Source organism: Chaetura pelagica, unplaced genomic scaffold (genome assembly GCF_000747805.2).
Source record: "Chaetura pelagica isolate M959 unplaced genomic scaffold, ChaPel_1.0 scaffold344, whole genome shotgun sequence".
NCBI lineage: Eukaryota > Metazoa > Chordata > Aves > Apodiformes > Apodidae > Chaetura > Chaetura pelagica.
In genome coordinates, this window is record NW_009953098.1 from 8538552 (window position 1) to 8565874 (window position 27323).

Sequence of the window (27323 nt, forward strand, 5' to 3'; positions counted from 1 at the left end):
CTGACTGCAGGGGAGCACAGGATCCTAAATGTAATCAGAAAAGGAGCCCCTTCCCTAACATGTCACATTAGACCAACAGAGCCACCACTCCTTACTCCCTTTCCAAAAGTATTTGGAGGATAAAGTTGAAGGTAGTTAGCAGGAGAGAAGGAAGGTTACTTGCCATAACAAACATTTTCTTAACCTATCTGTAAACCCTCAATTTAATTCCATTAGGCCAAAACCCATAAGACCACCTTAATAGTCCTCAGTGCTTCCACTGGAATTAGTAGCAGCTCTGCCAAGGCAAGGGCTAGTGGAGAACCTCAGAGGCTTAAGTTAGACACAGTAGCTCTTCTGCACATTCTTCACATATTAACTAAACCAAACTCTTTGAAGGGAATAGATTTTTGTTAGCTGAAGTATGGAAGTTAAGAACTTTATATGCTGTTGTTAAGAGTCTTGCATTATTAAAAGCTAACAGTAGCTGGTAAGCAGTGCTGAACAGCAACATCCCAGTTAAATGTTTTTCATGTGTAAATTGCCAATGATGGAATACATCCCCTCCAGAAATAGTATTTCTGCAGGGGTGCCTGCTCATCTCATGCCCCACCCTGAAATTCAGTAGAAAATAATTCAAGAAATCACAGACATGGCAATTTTAAAGCGTTTTCCACCAGTCACTTAAATTATCTAAGAGGAAAAGACTTGGACCATCCCCAGTAACTAGCAGTTGTCACAAAGTCAGTGGTGAGGCTGGGAACAAACCTCATGTTCTTGACTCACCACCTGAACCACAGGCTAGTTTTCTACCCATGCTCCAGCGTGTCAGATCAGTGATGTACACAGGAAACTGATGTTCAGGAAGCCATAACCCCCTGGCTCCTCCAGGATGTGTTCATTTGCTCAAAGAATGTTACACTTGGGAAGAGATGGCACAACAGTTCAGTCACCACTGAGTGCTGCAGCCTGATGTTGTGTCTCATGGTGTTGCACCATGCATCTGGCGTCCAGGCACCCTACTCAGTTTCATCCCTTTGACACTGGATTTGCAGCACTTACTTGTCGCTCCAGGCACCATTCCACTCTCTTTTTCCCCAAGGATTCCTCAGCCTGATCATAAACAGTTTTTCTGCCTTAAAAGAGAAGGTGAGCCTTTCTCCAAGGCGCAGCTTCCGAATTGCAGTCACTGAGTAGGCATGACCAATGACAAGACCCATCTGTGTCTCCCCTTCATAGGTACTGCCAGAGGAAGCCTTTAGCACCAAGAATAAAACAAAACAAAAACAAACAAAACAAACAAAACCACAAACAAACACAAAAAAAACCAACAGAATTTACATCACTGAGGGCACTTGACAGATACATGTTCAAGGGGCAGCACAGGGAAGGCTTGTTTTCTTTCACAGAAAATCCCTTCCCAAGTGATTTGACTATGCAGGACAACAGCAGCATTGGGGCTTAAAACTCATGTCTCCCAAGTCTGGTCTTCTGCATGATAGCACCAGACACATCCTAGCAGACAGAAGCCCAGAGCATAGGACAATATCAACTACTACACCTATTTGGTCTTCTCCTGGCTTCAGGGAGTTAAAGGCTGATGGACAACCTTTATCAGCCCTCCCAAAATCTTGTCATCTTTACCAAACGGGTCTGTGGATATTGATGACTCTGCTGAGACACAGCACTGTCTGGTGCTGTCCTCAACAGGACACTATGGATTTAGCCAGTGGGTCCGGTGCCCATTTCTGTTATTAGAGTTATGAATGCACTCTGATACTTCTAAAGTTTTCAGAATTTCTCTGGTCAAAACAGACAGGGTCCTTCTTGTAAGGCAGATGTTGCACTGATACGACAATGTTCAGTCCCCAAATATAATAATAAAATATATAAATCAATTTTTATATCAAATTGGAACTGACAGATGGTCTGGCAACTGTGAGACTCTCACCAAGACCTCTTTGCCTTTGGAAAAATTAAAACAAAATGTTGAAGTGATTTAACTAAGTCCACATAAGATTAGCCTTAGCTAAGGTCTAAAGCTGGAAGCAGAGGACCTGGAAGTAAGATGCTGAAGTGACTCTAGATGCCACCTGTACAAATTCTAGAGAATGGCCACCTTCCCACAGACTGCACTTTAAAAAGTACTTAAAAGCCATCTTTAGGAAATATTTAAGTGCCATGGCAGTTTGTTAGACCTCTGTCTGCAATAAGAGCTTCAGAAAATTGAGAATTTCAGTGCTACCCCAGTCATGGCCAGACATTGCAGACTGTGGTGGAAGGGGAGTTAAGCCCAGTTGTCACTGGTTTCTTTCCTGTGGCAAGGGGCTGTGCAGGGCCCTTGTCTGCCAGTGGCTTATGAAGTATACAGCATCCTTTGGGGGCTGCTACTCACCTGCTTCTAGCGCTTCAAGTGAATCCAGAGAGGTAACGCTGCCACAGAAGGCAGCCCTGTATCACCCCTGGGGAAACCATCCCCTCTCTACTGCCTAAGGGAACTTCAGGGTCATGGCCTCCTAACGTAGGCACCTGAGGTAACTGCCTCACACTAGCCAGCACAGGCAAGTTTTGAAGGTTAATTCTAATGGGGAATCTTATTAACAAACAGTACTGCTCAATAACCAAGTGAGCTCAGCCTTTCATCTCAGCTTAGTGTTACAGTGACCAGATGACTACATCAGATGACTACCAAAGCCAAGAAGCCCCAGCAGCTCCATGCCAGCTGAACTATTTTCTGTAAACAGATTTCCCTAAAAAATAAAGAAACTGAACACAGCCATCTGGCCTGTAAATTGGGGCATTCTAGGTGGATTAACCTTGGGTCAATACACAAATGTGACCATTTGGAAAGAATAGCATTTCAGATCCACAGTAAAGTGGCAGCAAGAATGGCTTTGTGGTTTTGTGATTGTATTTAGTGGCTCATAGAGTTGAACTTGGCTAACAGTACTGACAACTTGCTAGCTTTTTCCATACAAAGCTTTTCCAAAGCACACAAATAAAGGACACACTCAGTATACTTATACTAATAATGATATTTTTTGTAAATTTTTTGCATTAACTCCTAAAATCCATCTCACTGTTCATACCGCGATGTAACAGCTGATCAGTCCGCCTCTTTTATGCACTTTCAGCAAGTCTTCAAACAGCTTCATCTGCTCAGAAATAATCTCACCATATTTGCCATGTACCAAATCAATAGATTCTGCCACTGCTCCAGTGAAATCCACAATTGCATCTGCAGCACTGCCCCCATCTAGGGCTTCGTAAGATCCAGCCAGCCTGGAGGTAACACAGAACACTCTCAGTCACCATACGGATGCTAGAAGTGCTCTAATTTGGGTTGAACGTAGGTAATATATTTGTGTCTCACCAAGGAAAAAAAAAACCAAAACAAAACAAAGCAGCAGATTACAGATGGGTTTGCTGGGTTTCTAGCAAAGGAGAGAAATGATCCTTAAGGCTTTAATATGCTGAAGTAGATCACATTGAACTCCTCCACGGAGATTAAAGGAGGCATTTTCAATATTTTTTTTAAGTTGTCTACTAGCAGCAAATCTAAACTTATGGAAAGTATAATAGAGTTGAAAGACAAAAACAGGTGGATGAGAGGGACAACACTGAGGACTGAAACAACAATGAACTAGGTCATACTTTGCATAAGCTTTCTCCAGTAATGCGCTCCAGAATTCATTCTTCACATTGGAATGGCAGTAGATCAACCTCCCATCCATCGTTGGCAGCAGATCATCAACCACCACTTCTGTCCATTCTCCAAAGCACCAGAAACGGAAACGGAAAATCCCAGCATATTTCTCTGGGTTTTTAGGGTCCCATTCTTGTTCATTGAAGTCTGGAATCACCTGAGAAGCCATGCAAAGAAAAGCTCACCAAACGTGCAACATGAAGATTTAACCAGAGGGCAGACTGCCCTGGACATGCACTGTACTGATATTCAGCTTCATGAGTTGACCTTAGACGGATGAAGAAGTGAAAAAAGAGGGTGAATTTGGCACAAAGTTGAATTTAGTCTCACTTCAAAGAAACTTTGAGGAAAATAACATTTTAAATGATCTGCAGAGAAAGACAAACAGAACCTACTGCACTCCATGGCTTTACTGTATCTCTTCTTTGGTGCTCAATGGGACTGTGGAGTGAGGAGGTTTCATAACATGAAAAATGAATTTCTAAAGAAAAGGAACATTTGAAGCCACCAAAATTCACCACTCATCAGAGACACATTAGTCCTAGAGGGAAAAACAGTAACTGATAGGCAGGGAAACAACCAAGGTTTATTAGCTTTATTTCATGCACAAAGTACATGGATCACCTACCTGCTGCCAGAGGGTCTTCCTCAAAGCCAAGCAGGAGCATGCAGCCACAAACCAGCAGTTCCCCAGGGTGCCTTGGTGTAAGTCATGGGAACTGATTCCATTCACAAACAGATGTGGGTCTTCACAGAGGTCCTAACAGAGCAAACCAGAAATTACTGGAGAATCCATTCCAGAGCTAATCACGGTATCCTTCCAACTATTCCTCTCCACACTTGTTCTGCATCCTATTCCCATGAAATGTGGAGTTTCCGTACCAGGAAGTTCAAAAGCCTTCTGGCACTGAGTATATTTGAAAGTCAGAGAATGCAGGATTTTTTAAGTTCTTACAGGTAGAGTGTATTGCCTTATAAAAAAAAACACCACAGGATTTGCCATTATTTTTTTGCCAGAGTTCCTACTTCTACTCTCAGCTGAAGGTGATCCTTGAGAACTGTAATGAATTAAACATTGGAAAACTTACTGGGCATTGGGGCAGGTAATAAACTCAAAAAAGGAGGAAGTGTTACAGGGAAGGCTTTGACAAACAAACAACAGAACAACAACAAAAAACAACAACTCATCAAGAAAAGCAGCAGGAAATTATGCTACTGACACCAGAACTCTGAGCTTCCTGCATCGCCAGTCCCTTGGCTGACATACTGGAAACCCTCCTCCACCAACACCATTAATTACTGAATGACCCCTGCCATCCAGCACCAAAGAAGCCAGAAAATACATGTCTGTGAAGTGTATCTCATTCTCTAGCTCTCATCTTTCTCATTTATCTCACTCTTATTCGAACCACTTGCTCCTCCTGGCACCATCCCTATGTACATGGAGATTCTTACTGAAGTATAGTTGGCTCTTCCTGTGGTATCTCCCTGCTGCTCACTAGCTTGGCCCCTTCTGTGTCTTTCCCCATGATAACCTGTAGATCAAGGCACAAAAAGAAGCACCTCTAAGTATCACTGAACTTGGGAAAGCCAAAGTGTAGTAGTATTGTGTTTGTCACCAAGAAATCCTTGGTAAATGGTGTTCTCCTCAAGGGATCTGTATGTGGCCTCACAGCCCCAGAGAGAACCTCCCAAGCAACACTTGGAAAACAGGTAATCTGCCTGTCCCATAGTTGATATAGAACCTAGTGGTTTCAACCCAATGATGACTCATTACACTCTTGAGTTAATCGTTGCTTTTCCTAACTGGTTGAGAGGATGGAAAAGCAGACAGTAGTAAGACATTCTGCTCTTTCACAGTGTAAGAAAAGCTCTTAATTTAAACACTAGTACTAGGAATGCAGAATAAATAACTCCATCTCACCTCAAAATGGCACGAGGCTCCAAATTTACTACAGTCTTTCCAGTTTGTTATCAGCAGCAGAATAAGCATCTCTGCTCCTTACCTCATGGGTTCCCATTACCCCTTGATAATTATAGGTTATGATCCTAAAATACCAAGATCGCAATTCAAGCCTGGCTACACATCACAGGCATGTCAAAACCTCTCAGTCTTCCCTTTGATGGGGCTGTGACAAATTAGTGCCAGCTGAACTTATTTTCAAGAAAAGAACCACCTCAGTGATGGGCTGAAAGTCTGTTCTCCTGGGCTGGTTTAGCAAATGGCAGCCTGAAGTCAGCTCATGGTATGTAATGTGTGGGGTTCCTGCTGTTTTCTCTTAAGACAATGGTATTTTTGGCAGAAGATTTTTCTTGTCAAGTAACAATTGGTAGAAATCTTAAATGCCTCTTGGGAAACAAGTGGCTGATCATTACATGACACTGTTCTTCTGACAATATTTCTTACATCTGTCAGAAAATGTACAGGCCTTTCAAAGCTTCTTAACAGACCTTAATACAATTCTGAATAACAAGATGGTGCCTAGGAGGAAAACTGACCACGGACTGGATACTCATCTGCATCCCAGATAGATTCATTTAGTCTGTCTGGATGCTCAGATATGGAATGGTTAACAGGAACTTCAGCTGAGGTAAACCAACCCAATTGCCTCTTGCAGGGGCTGAAAGCAGTTGACTGCTTGGCCTTTTACAGCATAGTGGTAGCACACATTCCAAACCCAGCTCCAGCAGACTCAAGTTTCATATCCCATTTCTGTGCATCTCCGGCAGTAATAATTTCTAGTTTGGTTTTTCATCCAAAATGTTATTTTGTTAGCATAATAATCAAGGGATAAATTGAGCCTTTAGGGTTAAAGTTGTCCAAACTTTTCTGTCACTACAGGAAGCCAAAACTTTCGTTAGTTTTTAAAGAAATTAAGCACTACAAGGTATTACAAATATTTTCTCTTATTTGGTTTGCTTTGCTAAAAATACCCACATTAAACTCTCATTTTTTAATTGAAGTGTGTCTTGCATCTTGCACACTCCTCAGAGAAAGAACAGAGTGCAGCATGTGTCAGCTGCCAAACATATGGGTGAGATTAACATTTGCTAACCACTGGGGTCCAAAGCAAACATGGAATAGCAGAACTTAGAAACAGCACTTCCCTGTTTCCACTGCAGTCACCAAATTCTTCAGGATTCTGCTTGATAAACCCTTCTTATTAAACTGCCTAGGAGCCCTGAACTCCTGAGACTAAAGAACAGTGCAAGAAAATGGCATTAGCTCTGTTTCTCTTGTCATTAGTTACAGCCATTATAACAGCTTCTCTGATGACTGTCACTGTGTGGCTCAGATAAGATGTACAATACCCCTCAGGTGCAAGCTATAGCTCATTTCAGCTGTTTGCTCTCTTCCAGGCATTTTATTTTCACTTCTTATGCCACATAGCAAATTCTAAGGAATACTTTTGAGATCACTTTTCTAATAATGGTCCCAGCAGTTATAATTCAGGATAGCTGAGGACCAAGCTAACCACCATCAGAGGAATGACAAGGAAGAGAGACCAATGTGAGATGTGCCCCAGGCATTTCATGAGACCTGATGCCTTTCTCCCTTGCAACCTAAGCACTTGGGTTCTGAGTTCGCCTAGAATACTTCCTTTCTAAACACAGTGGTTTAAACCCTAATCCCTTTTCTCAGGATCAGTCTGCATCACCTGTGCTGTTAAAAACAGAAGTATCTTCACATTTCTGAGAAAACTCTTAAAGGAGGTTACTGGGTCTTATTATACAACATTAACATATAATATCTGCACACTATTGCTGATACAACACCACTAATAAAAGCAGTTGTTGTACTATTTAAGCCCACAGGGAGCATTCCACCATCCAAGACGCAGAGCTCTCCGCACTTCTCCCCTTACACATGTACATAATAAAATAAACATCATTTGCACAACTGTAATTAGGCTGTACAGAGTCTGAAAGGGAGGCATGAGGTTACAGGGACTCATGGCTCTGGTGATAACCCCAATGTTTTTATTTTCATACTAGACTTTAACTTGCTTGACAGTTTATTCTAGTCACCTCCTATCCTTGCTGCACTGTGTAGGCTTGAAATATCTGAGCTTTAGTGTTACTCAACCACTGAAGCTGAGAAAAATTAAGTGGATCACTAACCCCTTTTTCTGATTTGAGGTGGTTCATCTCTTTGTAACAGAGCATACAAAAATGCTTGGGCAGTAATACAAATATGAAAGGTGGCAACTAAATTTTATTTGCTACAATGTATCTTCCTTTGGGAATTTCAAAACTCTGTGAACCATAGGAGACAAGAGGAACCCATTTCACTGGAGCTATGAAATGGTTTGATGTTGCTCTGTCATGATTCCCTATAAAAAAAATACACCACAAAAAAGTACAGGAGATAACTGATTAACTATATGCATTAACTTCAGTTTGTTCTGGTTCCTTTAAACCTTAGAGTAATTTACCTACAGGAAACATTCCCTTTAGCTGTGAAGATGCCTCTGTTGGCATAAGTACTACCAATATCCATTAATTTAAAAATATGCAATGTTGGTTATAATCGGGGAGAAAGACATTCAAAGGGTTAATTAATTTGCTGTATGTCTTCACAGACATTAACTGAACCTACACTCTAAAACATTTGAGAGATCTGATGTTTAAGAAAAGGGATTGGATTAAGGACTGTCAGCTGGCTCAGATAGAAAAACAGAGATTCAAGAAAGGGAAGAAGAAAATAATGCTATAATGATGTTTACAACAAAGATTTCCAAAGGATTCAGTAGCATTTAGAGCTTACTTTCCTCAGCCCTACCATAAAAAGTAATCTACTTTCCCTTTTACACTACAGAGACAGGCACTTCCCTTGATAATACCAGTCTGATCAACTTAAGCCCAGTACACCATTCCCTTAATTTTGTTTTTAAGCAGTTTGAATTATGTCAGAGCTGAGAATTCTTTCATTTTCTTCTCTTCTCCCATCCTCATATCATACTTAGTCTGTAGAGACTAAGGTCAGTGTAGGGTAGCAAGGGGAAAGGCAATTCCTTCTGAATATGGATGCAAAAATTCAGTTTTGGTTACTGCCAACTATGAACAAGCCTCATCTAAAGGAAGGTAGCAAAGATGGCACTTATTTTGAGGTTTTGTAGCTGAAGAGGTAGAAAAGATTGTCTATCCTATAATAAATCCCAGCTGTGCTGGCATGTTTATAGAAACCCACTCCAAATCAGGCAGTTTGCCAAGGCAATTGCAGCTGCAAAAGAAAAATAACTTTGAGTCCAACTGTGCTAGATACTTCAATGCATGCAAAGGCCTTCTGCAACCTTGTTATGCCTGAAAACACTTTGCCTATGGAGTGAAAAAAAGAGAGGTCTTAAGTTAGAATTGTGCCCTAAGGTATAGCTCTAACCTCTCAGAGAAGAGTCCTCTGAGAAATCTCCATTAAAAAAAAGCAGTGTCAACCCGACTGAAGGAACCCTTGCCAAGATGAGGAAGGGACTATTCTCATCCCGATACTGTTCTCCATGTAAGTCAACAAAAGGAAGATTCAGTCCTCAGGTTTCTGTTTGTACACCCTGAGCTCAGGTTGTGTAATTCCTCTGTAAACTTCATGCCCATTGTCCTGCAACATCAATTCCTGAGAGCAAGATACTGCCCAGTACTGCTTAAAAAAAGAAACCCAACACCACACAAGGGGAAGAGCACGCCAATTTGCTGCAGCCTTGAGTAAAAGAAAACTCAGTTATTTGGGGACTGAGAAAGACTTCTTCCCCTTCTTCCCTCCCCAGAAAATGCTGTTACAAAACCAAATGCATCACAAACATTTTTACAGTGTTCTCTTATTCCATTTTCAGCTTGGAGCTAGTGGTGACTAATACTCAGTGAAGGCCATGGGTTTCAGCCTTGCCCTGCCTACTATGGGACACGTGTATTTGGGGAGGATCTGAATCAAAGTTTTGGAAGAAAAAAAACCCAAAACATTGGGCAATATGGCGTGCATCTTGGCTGCCTCTAGATTGCACCTGACCCTTGGAGCACTAGAGCTGCTCTCATCCAGAATGCTGAGAGCTGCTGGAAAGGGTAGAGAAGGATGTGCTGTAGGGCTGACCTTCTCCTGAACCTCAGTCAAGAAGTGTTTACTGAAGCTCAAGTCCTCTGCTACTTCATTCCAGAAATCACTCAAGCCTACAAGGAAAGGTTTTCAGCTCTCCCAGGACCCTTTTAGCAGTATACCATACCATCTCTTGCAGCACTATCTATGTTTGTGATGCTTCAGATCAATGTTCTACAGACCCGCAGTACATTCACAATACTTTGTTTTTAGAGAAAAACTTCCTTTGAAGATAACATTTGTTTTCTCACTGAATTTATTTTAAAAGTACTAGTGATCTGCAAGTTGCAATTTTCCATAGATTGTTGGTTCAGTTAACACAGATTCTGAGCAGCCCAAGACCACTTTTGGTTCATTAATGTTCCTATCTTGTTTCCTTCACATCTCACTCATCAGTGATTCCAGCCTCTATGGAACTTCACTCTGCTGTTCCAGAGCTAAAGGTTTTTTGGGGGGAGCAATTTAATCAAAGCATCACTTGGCTAAAAATTATATATTTCAGTTTCTTGAAAAAAGTAATTTCTTTTTCATCAGAAAAGACACCATTTTGGGACCACTAACCCAGTCAGACTTGTTGCACATGAGCTATGCAGTCAGCCTGCACGTGTGCTGGGACTTAGCAAGCTGTAACTGCTCCAAAGGGGCTGCCAGCAGTCCAGGGGTCTCAGACCAATTGGCCTTTTTTTCTCCAGTGGAAAGAAATTGAGAAAAACTGAATGCACAGTTATTTTGAGAAACAGTTGGTATAAACAATCCTAACTCTATTTCTTTTTACCAAAGCAGTGGAAATGTCTCTGAATTCAATGCTAGCAACAGAGGGATGGCCAAGCTCAAAGACAATTTAGAGCAACTCCCCAACATCCCCTGCAGGCACACACAGATGTGTCCAAGGTCAGATATGGGCTGTAAGTCCACTCACAGTTCATCAGACTAAAAGGCCACCCGTGGTTGAGTTATGGTATTTTACTGCTTCCTCTAAATTTTTTCTCAATCAAGTTCTTGAGCTAGTTTCCTAAGATGGGAAATAAAAACAAGAAAATGAGATTGGACGTCATACATAATTTTTACAGCACTGGAATTTTCAGCACTGGACCAGTGCAGAATAAACAATTCCCAGGTCTGTATGCTTGACTGTTCACCTCTGGCTGGGGAGGCAGCTTTTTTCTCTGCCTGATAATGAGCATCATTTTAGCTCAGTGGCCATGACCTTTCAAGGCTTGTCTGTTCTGACCTCATGCTGTGTCTCAAGGGATTGGTAACTGATGCAGACTGCCTTTTAGGAGGAAGGGGATATGCTGTTCACAAAAGAGCATTAGGTAGATTTCAGATAACTTGTCCTCCCTCCCCCCTTCTCCCTTTTTTTAAAATTACATCGTGGGTGTTTTTTGGTATTACATTGGGCATTGTGTAAGAAAAACAAAGCCAGGACATTTGAGAAACACTGTCCAGAGTGAAATTTCAGATTAAGCTAGAGGTGATTTGTTTTACTTGAAACCTGAGATATTTCTTCCTTGTCCCAGGGCAATACACAAACTTTAAAGGTTAAAAAGCATAAGCCTAAACCATGACACTGAAGACTTGAAATTTAACATTTCTGAGCCTATGTAAGTCAGAGTCAATGCAGTATCTCAGATCCAACAGGAAATGGATCAGACTTTTAAATTCTAGTCTGGACAACCTTTCTGGCAATGATCAGCCTAAGAGCATGTAAAATGGAGAGTATTCGTCTTTCAGTACCACAGAGATATGCCCAGTACCTTGCAGAGAACCATAGTGCTTTCATGCCATCAGAATTTTATCAGATCATTCATCTATAAGCTCTAGAAAAAAGCCTTCACACCAGGCTACTTTTGAAGTCTTCTCATAGAGCTAACTCCTGCCATTTACTGCCCAAACTGGGTGTGAGCTGCAGCCAGGAGAATGACCCCAGCATCTAGTGCTGCTGAAATGCTAGCAAGCATCAGGGCAGAGAAGTTAAGAAGTGAGGATAAACACCAGCATTCAGAGTGCTCAGAAGGGTCACCAATGTTGCTGATTGCAGCCAAAGAGAGGAATACAGAAAACTTTGTTAAGGAACAAAGAGATGAGTGGAGAGAAACACCTTCCCATTTTCTTGAAATCTCACTGCTTGCCTAAGAGTTCCAGTTTTGAGGTAAAAAAACTTTGCATCGAAAATTACAGAGCATTTCCTGTCCTTCTGAATCCTAAAAACACCTATGACTCTTACAAATGAGTGGATCAACTCATAAATTCACAGAAACTACCAGAAAGAATTTTCTTTACACATCTTGAAAATAAACAGCAGCTTGTATTTCTAAAACATCTTGTAAAACCTTATCTTGGAAAGATGTACATTTAGCCATAAAGTTCTCAGCACACAGGATAAGTTTTTTTCTGTTTTGAGTGATGAAGCTGAAAAACTCCCAACAGTGATTTCCGAAGTAAGATACTTAAGCAAAGTAACAGTGGTCATACCTGCCAGGCAATCAAGCCTATTCTTTTCCCTCCATGTAGGTCAGCTCTTATTTTGCCTAGGATAGATCACTGTTAGAGGACTGAAATTAATAAAACATTTTTGGATAAGCTCCTTTCCTTCCAATTACATCAACATTTCAAGATGTTTTTGAAATCTAAGGAATCATAGCAGATGATAAAGGGTAAAATTTATAAGGGTAATTATGTGACCAATATGCCATCTCTGCAGCTGATGATGTCAAATGATGGCCAGTATTGCCACTACAGCCATTAATTCCTGATTTAACTAGGAACCCTCCTTTCTAGTTCTGCCTCTTTAATTATGTTCTCACACTTGCTTTTCTGCCCCACGTTCTCTTACCAATTCAACATGTTTCAGAAGGAATCAATAAGAAAACTTCCATATCTCACAGGTCTGTCTAGCAAGCTTGCTTTTTGGTATCTCACTCTCTCGCGGGCATTCCAATATCTAATCAAAGGTATTTGCCCCTTCCCAGGTCTCCTGCCTCCCACTCAACTGCCTGTTTTCACAGTACTTATAGTTTCACCAAGACATCTACCCATTTTCCAAACTGGGTTGAAACTGGTCAATTGTAAAGCATTGTTGGGGAAGAGGGGAACAGACAGGCACAGGCTTGGAGACAATGTACCTGTGATTGTGCTTCCTCTGGGGGAAAAGAAAATGCAACAGAAACAGAGACCCTGATGTCAAGTTGCTAACTGTTCTGTGTTCTCCAGTGACACTAATCAGACTTGCAGATCACAGAGCATCCCCTAAATGCAACCAAAATTACTTGGCTACTTACATCAAGGCTGGAGATAACCTTTCCTCCTGTCCTGTTCAGCCTTGGAGGTACTTCTACTTTGATACCAAATGCAAGTGACTCCAACCTCACAATTACTGTCACTACTTCCCTTTTAAGATGGAGATTCTCTACGAACATTTAGGAACTGCTGTGAGATCTTTAAGTCTCCCATCATCTGAGAAGACAGAAACCTCCCAAGGTCTTCTACTGTGAGAAACAGAAGTCTGAAAGGTGTTCCTAACTCAACATCAAATACCAGCTAGTTTTAGATCACAGTGCTCCACCTGTAAGTGCCAGAGAACCACTCCAGTTCCAGCACTGCTCCTCTCCTACCAGTTTTCATTTCTTTATTATGCTTTTCCTGATACATCTCAGCCAGGTATGACTCTAAATCCCATCAGGTACACTAAAGTAATTCTGGTTCACATGTCTCTCCAGTAACCTCTCTGCTAGTGCTCAACACACCAACCACTTCCAAGAGAATATCACCCTCACATGATCAATCACATTAATTATTTTACTCAATCAGAGTCTGAAAGTCTAAGTAAAGTTGGTGGAGCAGGCTGTCCAGTACAATACCCAGACAGCTCCTGAACATCTCCAAGAACAAAAATTCCATATCCTGATGCACGTGAGTAGGTCGAGATGACTTCTGACACTTGCAACACTGGCCAAAGTTCAGTGCATAAAAGCCAGAAGATAACATTTGCTCTGAACAAAGACTATTTTCCTGAGAAAGAACATTTTTTTTCCCTGCAAACTTGAAAAGATGTTTTAACCTTTAAGATTAAGTTAGAAACAATACCACACATACAGGAAACACAGCAGTCCTAAAAGATTCCTTCTGTGAAGGATTTTTAAAAGCTTCTTTTTAGCTAGGAAAATACAAATATTTATTTAACTTTAAATATAATTAATCCTTGAAGGAAGTATACCTTTAGATCACAGGGAAACAGCATGAAATTCAAACAAATTGCAAGTCTAAGATATACTGGCTTACAAAACCTCAAATTCCTCAAGTTTACTTATCCCAAGTATCCTTTCAAATATGGAAATAAAATGAGAAAAGCATAAAGCTCTTCACATAAAAGGATTTTTTTTTATGTGGATCCTTTCCACTCCTAGGAGAGTGTTGACAGAACAGCACCTTCATTTCCTTTGCAACTGACATGTTTGGACTATAATTTTTCCTTCAGAGAAGCCAGACATTTAATTCTTCAGGAAGACTAAATCAATGAACTAACAATTACTGTAAGCAGACTGAACGCTAGCTGAGAATGTGATCCTTGGGCTTTTTGTTTTTCAGGCTCAAAATAAATTTTACCATGTCATTCCTACCATCATCACATTGGCTCAGGACAAACAGAACCTGACTCTCTGAGAACCCAATTTTTATCTAACGACGTTTGAACCAATTAAATAAAACCTGACACTTTAAACTTCAAGGAAACATTAAGAACCTTGCAATTGTAATGTCTATGTTTGAGAAATTACATTGAGGTCGTTTAAGTATTTCTTTATGGGAATCAACAACAACAACATAAGAAAGCCTCCATCTAATCTGAAGGAGGGAAATATTAACTGGAAAAACTGTCAAGAGAGGAGATACCAAAATACTGGCATCTGGAGAGCTGTCTGCTTGGCAAGTGTGCATGTCATTTACAAATGTTTGCCGATAATTATATCCCTGGAAGACCTGGGTGAATAATGCTGTTGAGAAAGATGCCACTTTCAAACCCTGCCTCTCCATCATATTTAAATAAATGCAACACTCACTGAAGAGTGAGTGTATCTGAGGATATGGCCACAAAAAAAGAGGAAGCCATACCTCACACTGCCCTGATACCTGCCTGACCAGGGGAATGAAGGATGCAGCTGTGTATTAGGACATCCACTGAGCTCCCAGCTCTTCTGCAAGGGTTCTGGAGGAGGGAGAACAGGAATGCTGGCCAGGTGCCACAGTGGTTTTTGCATCCTGTCATGACACAGCCAACACAGAAGGGCACAACTAAGAACAATGAATTTTCTGAAGTGACACCAGAAATGGGATTGAGCCATCAAATTCATGTCACACAGGGTCCATTCAGTCACCAGACTGTAATGGAGTAGTTAGACATGAGATATTCACTGATGGCTGAAGGCTTTAGAGTTCCTTGCTCATCTCTTCTGGGTGAGCTTCATATTATCAAGATTTTCCAGGAAAAAATAAAATGATGGAATTAATAAGGGCAAGCAACAGTTCCATTCTGGGAATATTTTGGCAATTCCAGAAGAAACATGTCATAACTTCCTAAGATGAAAACATCAGGGACAAAATATTCTGGGAGGAATGGTTTATCCAGTCAGTAACCAAGATGGAAATGTACCAAACAATGTTTTCGTGACGCCTCCCACACTCAGCCCACTGGCGGAAAGGCAAGGTAAAATCCAGACTACAGCAAAAATCCCAAGGCTTTGAAAAGGGCCAGGGTTTCACCCCAAAAAAGATGTTATTAATATTGAGGTGCAACACCTTGCGTCACTGAAGGTAATGGGAGTGCATTAAACTAAGTTGATAAATTCCTGATGTTTAGAAAAGGATGTTTAGGCAAATACCCTTAGGAGAATAAAACAGCAACTGTTTCAGTTCCACTGTCACTTCTTAAATTAATTGTTCATCTCAAAAAATTTGAGAACCTCCTCTCCCAAGTACTGGAGCAGGAGGTTCTCCCACATTTTCCTTTTGCAAGTTGCTTAACACCCAGAAGCACAATGAAGGTCTCTTCAGGGCTAAGCATGCTGCCAGAGTCAGGCATCACCAGTCTGCTGCAGGAAGGTGAGGAGAAACACAAAAACCTAGAACACAGCAGAGTTTCTGTTCCTATTTCTGATGAACCTTCTCAAACACATAAACTGAGCCCACCCAAATTAAATATCATAACGTTTTGGAGGCTTCTTATCTGGAGTATGGTTCAGCCACAGCACACTGAACTCCTCAGTATACCTCAACCTTGATTTGAACTGGAGATTCTGGTCTAGGAAAATGGGACATGGATGAGGGTCACACAGCTGTACATACCCCTCTGAGACATGAATCCTGGCCACTGCCAGAACGGATTACAGGAGTTGAGAGATCCCTAATTGTTTGTTTGGCTATGTGAGAGGAGTCCTCAGGGCACCACACACAGCTTTGCTCACTTCCTAGCCTCAGGAACAAAATAATTAGGAAAGAAAGTGCTTAACAACACATCTGCAACAGCCCTTTGCTTTTGATGATTGCTCTGTCCAGTAACTTTATGCTTCTTGGACCCATTATCTAGAAAGGCTTCTCATCTGGAATATTACTATTTTCCCTTCACTACACTTTTATTTATTTAAATCCCCCATATAAAGCTAAAGCTAATCAAAATATCCTTTGGACACAAGTCCTAGCCACTGCTTCATCCTTCTTCCCACTCTACCATTCTGCTTCCAAAGTCCCTGTCAGATGTCCATGTATGTTCATGCCTGCCTGCTCTGGGTGAGGAGCTGTGAATGTGAAGCACATGCAGTTATTAACAGTCATTGGTACCAGCCACAAAGCTTCTTAGTGCACAGTGACTCTGTGTTGTTGTCACAGATGGAAATGCTATTGCAAGTGAACCAAGATTTCAGTTTTATACTGGTGACATTTATAGTTTTGCTTTAAATGTTTACATCACTTCACCTTAAAAATTCTCTAGCAAATGCAATCAAACACAGAATATTTGCTGTTAATAGAATTCTTGCAGGGTCCAAAGCACAGCAAACTTCCAGAGACAAGCCTGTTAATTATTACTTTGATGTTTCAGTGACAGAGGTTGCTTTAGAGTAGTAACAGGCCAAATCTGCACACACAGTCAACACACATTTTCCAACCCAAACTTCTGAAAGTAAAGTCCAGTTCGACTGCCTGCTGGAAGATGAGGCAGGACTTGAAGCAGAGTGTGTCACAGCCACTGTGAAAGGATCAGTGTCAAGTCGAACACAAACTAGCCTAGTGGCTATGGCCTAGGCATGTCGACCCAGGGTGGTCTCCCATGCAGTCTTCTCCCCTTTGACTGTGATCAACATAATGCGCCCTTGAGTGCTTGAGGAGGGATATCTTGTGGCAGCTGTCTCTTCTACTCTGGCAATAAAGGCTCTTCCTTTTGCTCTACAAGAGTTGCCTCTGAAAGAGATTAGCTAAGAAGAGATGAATAATAGCAATAATCTGAAACACAGGAGACCAAATTGTATGCTCTTTGGTGCCTCCTTTGGACTCCTGTTTCCCCAGGCAGCTTGCAGACTCTGAGCCGTCAGCCTCGTTTTACATGGCTAATGTAACAAAAATGCTCCTGTTTGTGCCCTTCTTCTAGCCAGCTGGAAAAAAAACGCCTCCTCCCAGTTGTGAAACACACAAGCACACCTCCCAAAAAACTTCACCTTTGCTATTTCTCAGCCATGTAAGGGCAATGGACTGTATGAAACAGTGCATGTAGCTCACTACCTTAATCTGCCAAGGTGCTGCTAAAGGGTGTCCCTCTGCTCTGATCTTTCCTCCTGCTCTGAACTCACTTTGGCTACCAGCTCCATCCGCCTGACGTCTGAGGCAGCAGGACACAGCACATCCCAAATACAGAAGCAACAGCAATCTTTATGCAAGTCATGAACATGCAGTCTGAGCCCTCTTCTGCTTGAAAAGGATGACAGTCATTTGGTCTTCTATCTCCCTCCTCAGAGAAGCACCCCTTTCCCTCAGACCCAAGGTAAATCACAGTAAGAAGAGCTAGAAACACACATACACGCTCTGCTACCCTCACCATGTAAGAGCTATGTGCAAGGTAATTATGCTGATTGAGTCCTAAAAATAGGTCCTGAGGCACAGAGACTAGAAAAAGGCTGGAGAAGCCTAGCATGACTCTCCTTAGAACGTCTATATCATCAACTACAACACCACAAAAAGCAGCAGTTTGGATTATTTGCATGGACAGTTTGCTTCCTTTATTTCTGCAAATAATACAAGCAAAGAAATGTCCTATGAAGAGAAAGACAGAAAAGCAGCAATAGAGAACAGACAGGAAGGGAAGTGTGTTTCCCTGCAAAGGGAGAATTCATTTTCTTCTCAGAACATGCTCGGTGGAAAAAAAAACCAACAACAACAACAAACCAAACCAAAACACCACCTCAAAACCTTAGGAGAAAATAATAATGGGAGAAAAAAAGAAACAAAACAAAGCCCAGAATGTTTTCAGGGAATTACTTGGCCGGACACCATCAGAACATGCCGTCCCAAGTACCGTAGAGTATCAGCAGCGGAAGTCCCTTCATAGCTGGAAAAGCTTGATCTTTAAAGTTAGAGCTATTTAACATGATTTCATAACATTTTATTGTTGTGAGAACAAGAGCAAGACACAATTAAAACCAGGTTTTTTTCTGTTATATCCAGCAATAAAGTTTCTGTCATCCACATTACTTTATGGCCAGAAATTTCAGATATTTTCACCCCATTCCAGACACCAAGACAATTCCTATGTATGCTCAATTTGCTGGTGTTAAGTATGAGAAGCAAGAAAAGGAAGATCTCATCCATAAGATGTCATGCAACATTTTAACGCACTGGGCTATGGTGCAATAGAGAGGGTTGCTTGTCTCCCTATGCTTATGTTTCTCCTTCCTTGAAAAATCCAACAGGTCCCTTTTCAATCCATATCAGAACAGAAACCACCATTACAACTGCATGTATTCAGTCTCCCAGCCAACCAACCTAAACCTGATGTGCTCACATAGGGAAGACAGCACACACAGAAGCACATCAACATACCCTTCAGAGCATTCCACTGAGTCTGTCTCATATGCACCAAATATCTTCACTTTAGCATACAAATATTCTTCTTGTATCCATAACTAGAATCTTCTTCAGATACAAATCCATAGATGCCACGGTTAATACAAAAAACAAATGCTAAAAACTTGATCCATTCCATCCTCAGTATTTCTTTAATATTTATATTTCAATTTCCCCCTCAAAACACAGGCAGATGGTTTAGTATTTATGCGTTTTCTAGGAGCAGAAAAAACACTCAAGACAGTACTTCCTGGTGCTATTTCTCTTACGTTTTTAGCACCCCACATCTACCTGATCATTCACATCACTTAAAGTCCATGGATAGAGGGCTTTACTGCCTAGACTTGTCATGAACATTCAGTTGGCTTGAAAACCATTTCTGAAGTGCAACTAGAGATAATACCAGAACCTTGTAACTGATGGTGAATAAAATCAGTGCATGAAACCATTTTAAGCAATGACTGGTTAAATGTTCTTGCCCTTGACGCCTAAGTGTTGCTGGACTTTAAAAGCACAGGAAACATTAGTCTTAACATACTGAAGACATGCCAGGGTGCTACTAAGTGCTTTACAATGTTTTGAATTTCAGTGAATTCCCATGTTCCCCTCATGCATCAAATCATAGTTGACAACCTCTGTCTCTGCACTTCAAAAACCAAGTGGCAACCAATCCCCTTGAACATTACCAGCTCACATTTTCAACTGGTAGTGAAAATGACCCAAGTCATCTGATTTCACCAAACAAGACAATAAAGCAAATTCTGAATTCAACTGATCCAGACTTAGAGCCACACACCATGATGGAGTCCTGCCTACACCAGGATCTCAAATTGGTGTCAGACCCTTGTTAATACCACTAATGTTCACCCATCACCTCATCCCTTCCCCCCTTGCTCAAAATTAAATCTAACAACCCGAAAACAATTTGACTTAATTGCAACTGCATCATCCTCTGCAGGTTCCAACTGCCAATCCCTGCCATTTGAATGTGTAGTTGCTATGGCAACTGGTGTGAAGAGCATCCTTTTGTGTTGCCACATGCATCTTTGGGATCTGTACCAACATCTGAGCTCCCACAGCTGGGACAGATTTAACACCTTCCTCCCCAGGAGCAGCCTGTCCTTCACTCCAGTGCAGGGGCAATGGCAGCCAACCCTTGGCAAGCAGCTACTTCTCTGCAGATGGACACCTGCAAGAGAATGGCAGATGGCTGCAGCCAAGCTCTGTATAATCAAGGGCCAAGGATGCTCTAGCACTATAAAACGTTCAGCAGTGCTAGACTGCATTGGCAGGGGGTTATGGGGTGCATAGTTCATTGTGCATACAGCTAATGAGCAAAGAAAAGATCCTTTACCATCATTTAAAAATAATTTTCTTCTGGTGGTTTCTGGCTACCTGTTGTGGTCCCTTCATCCACACCCTCCATACTAACAGGTTGCATCCTATCTAGAGGACTACATGGTCTTCTCTCCACCTCCACAATTTTAACATAAAAACATGATTAATGCAAACAGAAACCTTCCCATCACTCTCCCCAGTTATCTTCTAGGGCAGACTGCTTCCTAGAGTTTAGCTCTTAATTTCTTTCCTTTTTCTTAAGATAAAAGGTTTAAACTCAGGTCAGAGTCTACTTTGCCTATGATCTTTTATTCCCCTTTCGAGTCTGCACGGCTTACGCTCTTCTATAAAAATTAAGGTGCACTCCAGCCCTTCCCTTTTTATATTCATGCATACATGTTTAGCAAAGAAACATCTGACTTAATCTTTCCTGCAGCTGAGAATAAGCTAGAGCTCGAGATCAGAAGCTAAATCTGCTTTTAATGGCAAGTAAAAACTATTCATAACAATGGCAAATAGCGTCCCTGCTACTGCACTCATCTTATCACAGCCAATTACTGCATTCAAAAGTGCCTGTTAAAATGATAAATAGTGTAATTCAGGAAGTTCTCTAATCCTCTGGGAGCCCCATTCAGCACCAGTAATGGGCTGCAATGTCTGAAAGTCACCCACTGAAGGTTACTCTTGGTAACTCAGACTCACTTGGTCTGTCTGTGGAGGACAAAATCCATGGTGTTGTGATCTTGGATGTGACAGACACAAAAGGAAAAAAAAACCACAGACTTCATTCACATTAGTATTTGGCCAATTTTTTCACAGTCCTTTTCTCCTACAAACACATTCCAGAGAGGTACAACAAATAAGCAAGCTACAAGACACTGGTGCATGGCTCACAAAACCTACAACCTGAAACCAACTTTTTATTCCCATCAATGCCTCCACATGTTTGGGGCACACAAAAGGATTTGTGAGCTCCTGCTAAGCTCAGCAGAGGCTTGCCACCACCCTCTGTAATACATCTCCCCAGATTTCACATGTGCCAGAATCTTAAGTACAAACAAAAAAGTCACAACACACATGGTTTAGCAACTTATGTTCATCTGCACAACAAGAGTCAATGGAGAAATATGGACAGTTCTGGACACAGAGAAACAAAACCTAAAACTTCAGCAGCAACTTCAGTAGCTGACCCCACTCTCCCTCAGTGGCAGCCTGGAACAGCACAGAAACAGTGGGAGCACCTCCCAGTATGGTGTCAGGGACAAAGGAGGGAACAACCTGTACCTCATAAAGGCACATTACAGCAAGGTGGCATCCTGCACACTGGAAGGCTCCGGAAGATGCTGCACCTTTGAAATGGTCGTGCTCAGCTCTTATTATTTTACAGGCAGACAGAAGAGTTGAGATATTAGCAGAACCCAATATCCTGAAACACCAGCAAAGTATTCATGTTGATGGCATCAACACCTGAGTTCACCCACTGAATTTGTGGTTGGCAACAACCAGGTACTTGTGGGATTTGATTCACCTCAGCCTGAAGCCAACATCTCAGATAAGTCATTTGGATCAATTCCTCTTTGCTGCTTGCAATGGAAACTGGTGGTGTGTGCCCTTCATCAGACATCCCTTACGAGCAACTAACCTTTGGGCAAGGTGATTCCTGCCTGAAGTACCCATAAACTGCTTTGGGTTGAGCTACCAAAGGGCTGTCCAGGAGGAGCCCTCCCCTGGGGCTACAGCAGGACAAGGACAGGAGGTGGGACGCTGCCAGGAAAATCACAGCCAGCAGTCTGACACCAGTGTCATCTGTCAACAATTCTGTCAGAAAATGTCATTCTGACAAAGAAGATTTTTTTTTCTCTGAAATCAAGTCCAACATTTCTAGATTATTTTTCTTCCCCAGAAGTAAAAAAAAAAATTGGCACTTTATCCTATTTTTATTCTTTATAACCCATCACTGGTGTGGAGAATGTCACAAGGGAAGGTGATTTAGAAATAAAGCAAAATAAGATCAAAGTTTATTTTTAGACAAATCTTATGGCACATTCAGACTTTTCCCTACTTTGAATAAAATAAGGAATTTCAGAGTGCTACAACTTGCCAATTCCATGATTCAGCCAGTTCTATCAGATATCCCAGGTGTAGTCAGACCTTTTGAGTTAATTTACTACCCAGCACTCAATTACAGCATTATGAGCAAATACACACATAACCTCCTGTGTGCAACCAGACTCTGCTAGCCTTGCTGGCCAGCTGCATACTGTGCCACACTGCACCCAGAGAAACCCAGACGCAGTAGTGCACATAAGCAGTGTGCATTGCTCTTACTTGTTGGATGATTTTTCTGTAAGATTTCTCCTTGGCAAGTCACACCATCCTAGGGTAGCTGCAGTGTAATTACACAGTGCTTTTTGTGTTCTCCAGTTTCTTAATACTGGGATGCCACAGAAGTAACACTACCCTATCTTTGTCCCCTTTCCCAAAGGGACTTTGAAAGTACAAAACAAGTAATTAGTGTCAGATTGTTAATGATCTATCACTGCGAGTCTGAGTGGAATGAGCAAACAGAACATATTTAACATTGCAGGTGCAGATCCAAGGACAAAAAGTGGAAGAAACCCTTTAACCCTCCCTCCTCCTCTTTTCTCTCTCTTGCTTACGTTCCTTTTTCCATTAAGGCAGAATAAAACCCTTTCAACTATACAGATAGCCTGCATAGCTCTGTCTGGACACCGCCAACCATTTACGGTAACTGAACAAAGCGTATTTGTGAGCCAAAACTAAAATACCAACCTTCACCTCTCCTCAGAAAAGCTTTAGATTCACAGATACCAGATTAACTTGTTTGGACACCAACAACAACCACAGCAACTGCAGAAACATCCTTCAGCTTGGTGTGCTCAGGGCAGCCCCCCCCAGCTGCTCAGACAGCTACACAGGCTTGGTAAAGCAAACAGCTGCCTGCTTCTACTGGTGTAGAAGGACCAGCAACTGGACATGCTATCCATTGCCTGCGTAGATGGAAGGACAGGGAACTGGGTGCCATCACTTAGTTCTTTCACATTCAAGATGCTGCACAAACATCTGGGAGGGTTAGGCAGACACAGCTGTATTTCTGGGTGAGCTGGTGAGGCAAGAGACCTAAGTGGCCTGCTCAGAATCTGCCTCAGTAGATGACAGTTCTGGCCTCCTTATGCACACACTGCAAGGCACTTTTATTGCAGCTGCAAGTGTGACACACAGGCTCTGCTGTCTGAATCACACACACAGTGACAGGAAATGAGTGGGAAAAGGGAGGGAGGATATATCACATAATAGTGTTTCAGCACAGAGAAGACAGTGCAACAACAGAAACTGCACCTCCTCACAATGAGAGTATCAATTACCTTTGGGCGCTTCCATTCAACTTTCCTTGGTGGTGCCGACTGATAGAAAAGGGACTCATCTGAGGCTGGAAACTCAGGATCTTTGAAGAGCTGTCTCTGCTGGATACACTGCCCTTTCAGTTCATGGTACTTCTGATCCCTGAAGAATTGCACTGATGAAGACATCTCGTTCTGTCTGGATAAAATGAATTTTGGCTTGTGTAAATTATAAAGGCTCTTTAAAGTCCATAAATGATATCACCCACCGGTCTTAAACAACAGAATACATAACTTGTTCTAAACAAGTTACTGATTTCTGTTAACAAGATTATAAATTACATGATGTCAAGTAGTAGACTAGAAGACCGTAAAATCCAAAAACATCTTGTATATTAGGATGGTATTCTTGGCTGAACAGAACTCTTATCAGGAAAGACATTTGAAAGTTCAGCCCAGGCACAAAACAAGCATTTTGCTTTGTCTAATTGATTGAAAAGTTAACAGAGTTGGGCCTGGCTTCTCAGTCTGCACCATGTGTAAAGGACTGGACCACCTTTCTGTTCTACACTCTTTTACTGGTCACTAGAGTCATAATTATTTACTCCAACTCTTACGCCTTAAGAAAACCAAAAAAATATTTTTAGAGTTGTCATCTAAATTTAAGTGACAATATTTTGGCTGGTATTACTGTTTTGAACTTTGTTATGTTTCAGGAAACTGAATTCCCAGAAACAGCTAGTATTTTCAAATAATTGATGAGGATTTTAAAAATGCAACAAACCCACAATGACAACAAAAAAAGCATAAGCAATTTGCTTGCCTTATTTCCCAAAATCGTGACTAACCTGGCAAGTTTATGGTCACAGCCACAGAACTCAAATAAATTAAGAACATTCTACAAATCAGAAAACAGCTACAGAAATAATTCAAAATAGTCTGAAGCTTGGGGGACGTGCAGGATGCTACCTTCGTTTCAAGAGAGGGAGTGGAGAGAATATCTGAACTTGCTCTGTTTGGAATACTCCTCTGTGTCAGTTCCTCTCTTCCTCCTTCCCACCACGGGTTAGAGGTGTATCTCCCCTTCCTTGAGCTATCCACAGCAATAAAGACAAATGAAAGTTTTTCTGATGTCAGATAATGAGATTTAAACAGCATGCATGTAATTAAGCAGGGCATTACATTGTTCTAGCAGCTTACTTGCTGCATCCAGTTGCAGTGATCTCATCTTGTGTTCCTTGATCCACTTGCAGCACAAATTGGATGAGATTTCAAAAATTTGCAGAAAACTAAACTGAGCTAGGCACAAGCCTAGCCTTTCCATGGCAAAATGGGAGAAATACAGAAAAGTAATGAGGAAAACTTGGAAGTGTCAAATTCATCATGGTCTTCGACCTTGTGAGTGAAAACCACTGCAGAGAAAATAATCTTGGGTTTAATGACCACCTTCTCTCTCTTTCTCCCTCCCACTTCCTTCCCCCTGAATCCAAAATAAATTAGCTGGTCCTTCAAGGACAAGGAATGTTGCTCTAATGCCTTCACTCATGGTAATGAGGACAGAAGTCAGGAGAGCTTTTCTACCTTGTTCCATTTCTTGCACCCATTCCAAAGTCTCCTACGCTCAGAGTACACTCAGAGTAATCTACTCTTAAGTGTAAGTACTACCTGATTTCTACAAGCAGAATCTTACATATCAAAGTGATAGGACAAAGAAATAGTTTGTTCTTGCTATTCTGACCAGACAAATCTTCAAATTCCAGCTCATCCTCCATCCTTTCTCAGGGTAAAAATCCAGCAATAAATTTTGCATACATCAGTACTGTAACAACTTAGAGTCAAACTCTACTACTGTTGCTGGAATCAATGAAAAAATTGTTATGCCTTCAGCCAGGCCAAGGCTCCCCTTCCAGAACCAGGCCATGGAGTCCCTTAGTGGTTGTGTCATTCACCTTCAATAAAACACTAACACACTACAATGAACTGTTCAAAATCAAAATGGTTCACTGATACTATGTCAGTTTTAGCAGCTTCCTTCTTCTTAAGGTCTATTTTCATGTTAATTATCTCCCTTGAAAAAAAGTCACAAGGCATCTCTCCTGGCAAATGGCCTCCAAAGACAAAACAAACAGACTTGCTTCCCCCCACAAACCAGTTCTTCAAATCCAAGTGCAGAACAACTTGTCAATTATACAAAGATAGTTCAGGGACAAAAAAATATAAATTAGTTTGGCTAATTTGTGTGGGATACAGATTATTTCATGATAACTGGTATTCTTGCTTGTTAAAAATTCCCCACAGCTAACTAACATTCTAAACTGAGCCTATTTGCAAGATACACTTGTTTTTAAAATAGCTCCTGGGTGATAAGGTTTTCAGCTGTCACTGTCTAATTCATAGAGATAGATCTTCAATGACCTCATTATTCCCCCACCCTTTCTCCTCTTCTATCTGCTGGACTGGAACGTGAGTCCATCCAGGATTAACACCCCATTACACAACAGCCAGACTGGCAGCAACGCACAGAGCAGTTTCACAAAGCACAGCACACGAAACCAAGCTGCTCCCTGCCCCAGCTGGGGCTCCAGGAGCAGTGCTCACCCAGGGGAACACGTCAAGGAGGAAGCTTTTCCACAGTCTGTTAAGGTGCTCCCCTCCAAGCTCTCTATGCCACTCTGAGCGAATGACTGACTGCATGTCTCAGAGAGTTGGGCCCCTGGGCTGCCCAGCCTGGCTGCAAATAGCTGCTTTCTATCCACCCAAGGGACACAAAGCTCTGGAGCTGAAGCCCCATCACCACCTGGTAAACTAGCAGACACTCACTTTCTCAGGAACCCAAAATGACACTTTTGAAACACAAAATAAGTCTCTCTTTCTTGTTGGAAAGTCCACAGTGAGGAATATAGAGCAACTTCTATACAATAGCCTAGTGATTTGAGCACTGAGGGTGGAGGACTAAAGCAGAGTCCCTCCTCTCCTGTGGCGTCACCTTCCTGACATGACATAACCTGGCTGAATCAGCAGGTACCTGGCTCCTACCCCAAAGTTTATTTTTGAAGCATCTTCTAGTTTTTGACCCTCAGTTGAACATCAAAGGTCTCTCCTCCTTTCTGGAGCGCATAGAAAATAGCAGCACAGCTTCCCTTGCTCCGCACCCAGCAAGTTTACCTGTGGTTGGGCAGATGCTTAGAAGGTGCAGCTGCACTGAGGGTGCACCAGGCAGGGCTTGGCAGCTGCTCCTTCCAGGGCTCCCTGCACTGTCATGTGAGACAGAGTGAGCTGTGCACAATGTGACCAGGGCGAAGGAGCACGGTTCTAAAAATACCATACCACCATTCAAAGACCCTCTGCTGCTCTGTTGAGGGAAAGGGACCACTTCAGGGGAGGGACTGAAGAGAGAGGAAGGGGAAAAAACCCCAAATAGCTCTACAGGTGAGCCATTCTTACATTTTTTTGTTTCCTTTCCTGACCATATACAACTACTGTTTTGCTCTCTACCCTTTCCAGTCTCTGAGCTGAGCTCCCCAGCACATCACCTCTCTGGGCAGCACAACAGCTCCACAGCTGACCCCAAAATTTCTACAGCACCACAGCAATCCCCCTTGATACCAGGAGGTGTACAGATCCCACATCTCTCAGCTATCAACCACTAAGCTTTAAAGTCTTTCTCTGACCCTTTGTTTTTGTAATGAGATTCCTGCTTTGATCAGAAGAAAGGATTTAAGCAGAATAGGGAAGACAAGCCAGTGTAAGT

General features: G+C 41.8%; 1 protein-coding gene across 1 annotated transcript in view; it reads right to left on the bottom strand.

Annotated features, from left to right (window-relative positions):
* CAPN6 (calpain 6) overlaps positions 1-23761 on the bottom strand; it is a 38652-nt gene extending 14891 nt beyond the window's left edge. The window contains exons 1-5 of the mRNA XM_009997148.1: positions 23597-23761; positions 4314-4445; positions 3634-3842; positions 3069-3261; positions 1042-1235 (exon numbers count right to left, since the gene is read on the bottom strand). Of these exons, the coding sequence (XP_009995450.1) occupies positions 1042-1235; positions 3069-3261; positions 3634-3842; positions 4314-4445; positions 23597-23761 (893 nt within the window). The remainder of the gene's footprint in view (positions 1-1041; positions 1236-3068; positions 3262-3633; positions 3843-4313; positions 4446-23596) is intronic.
* Between the last annotated feature and the right edge of the window lie 3562 nt (positions 23762-27323).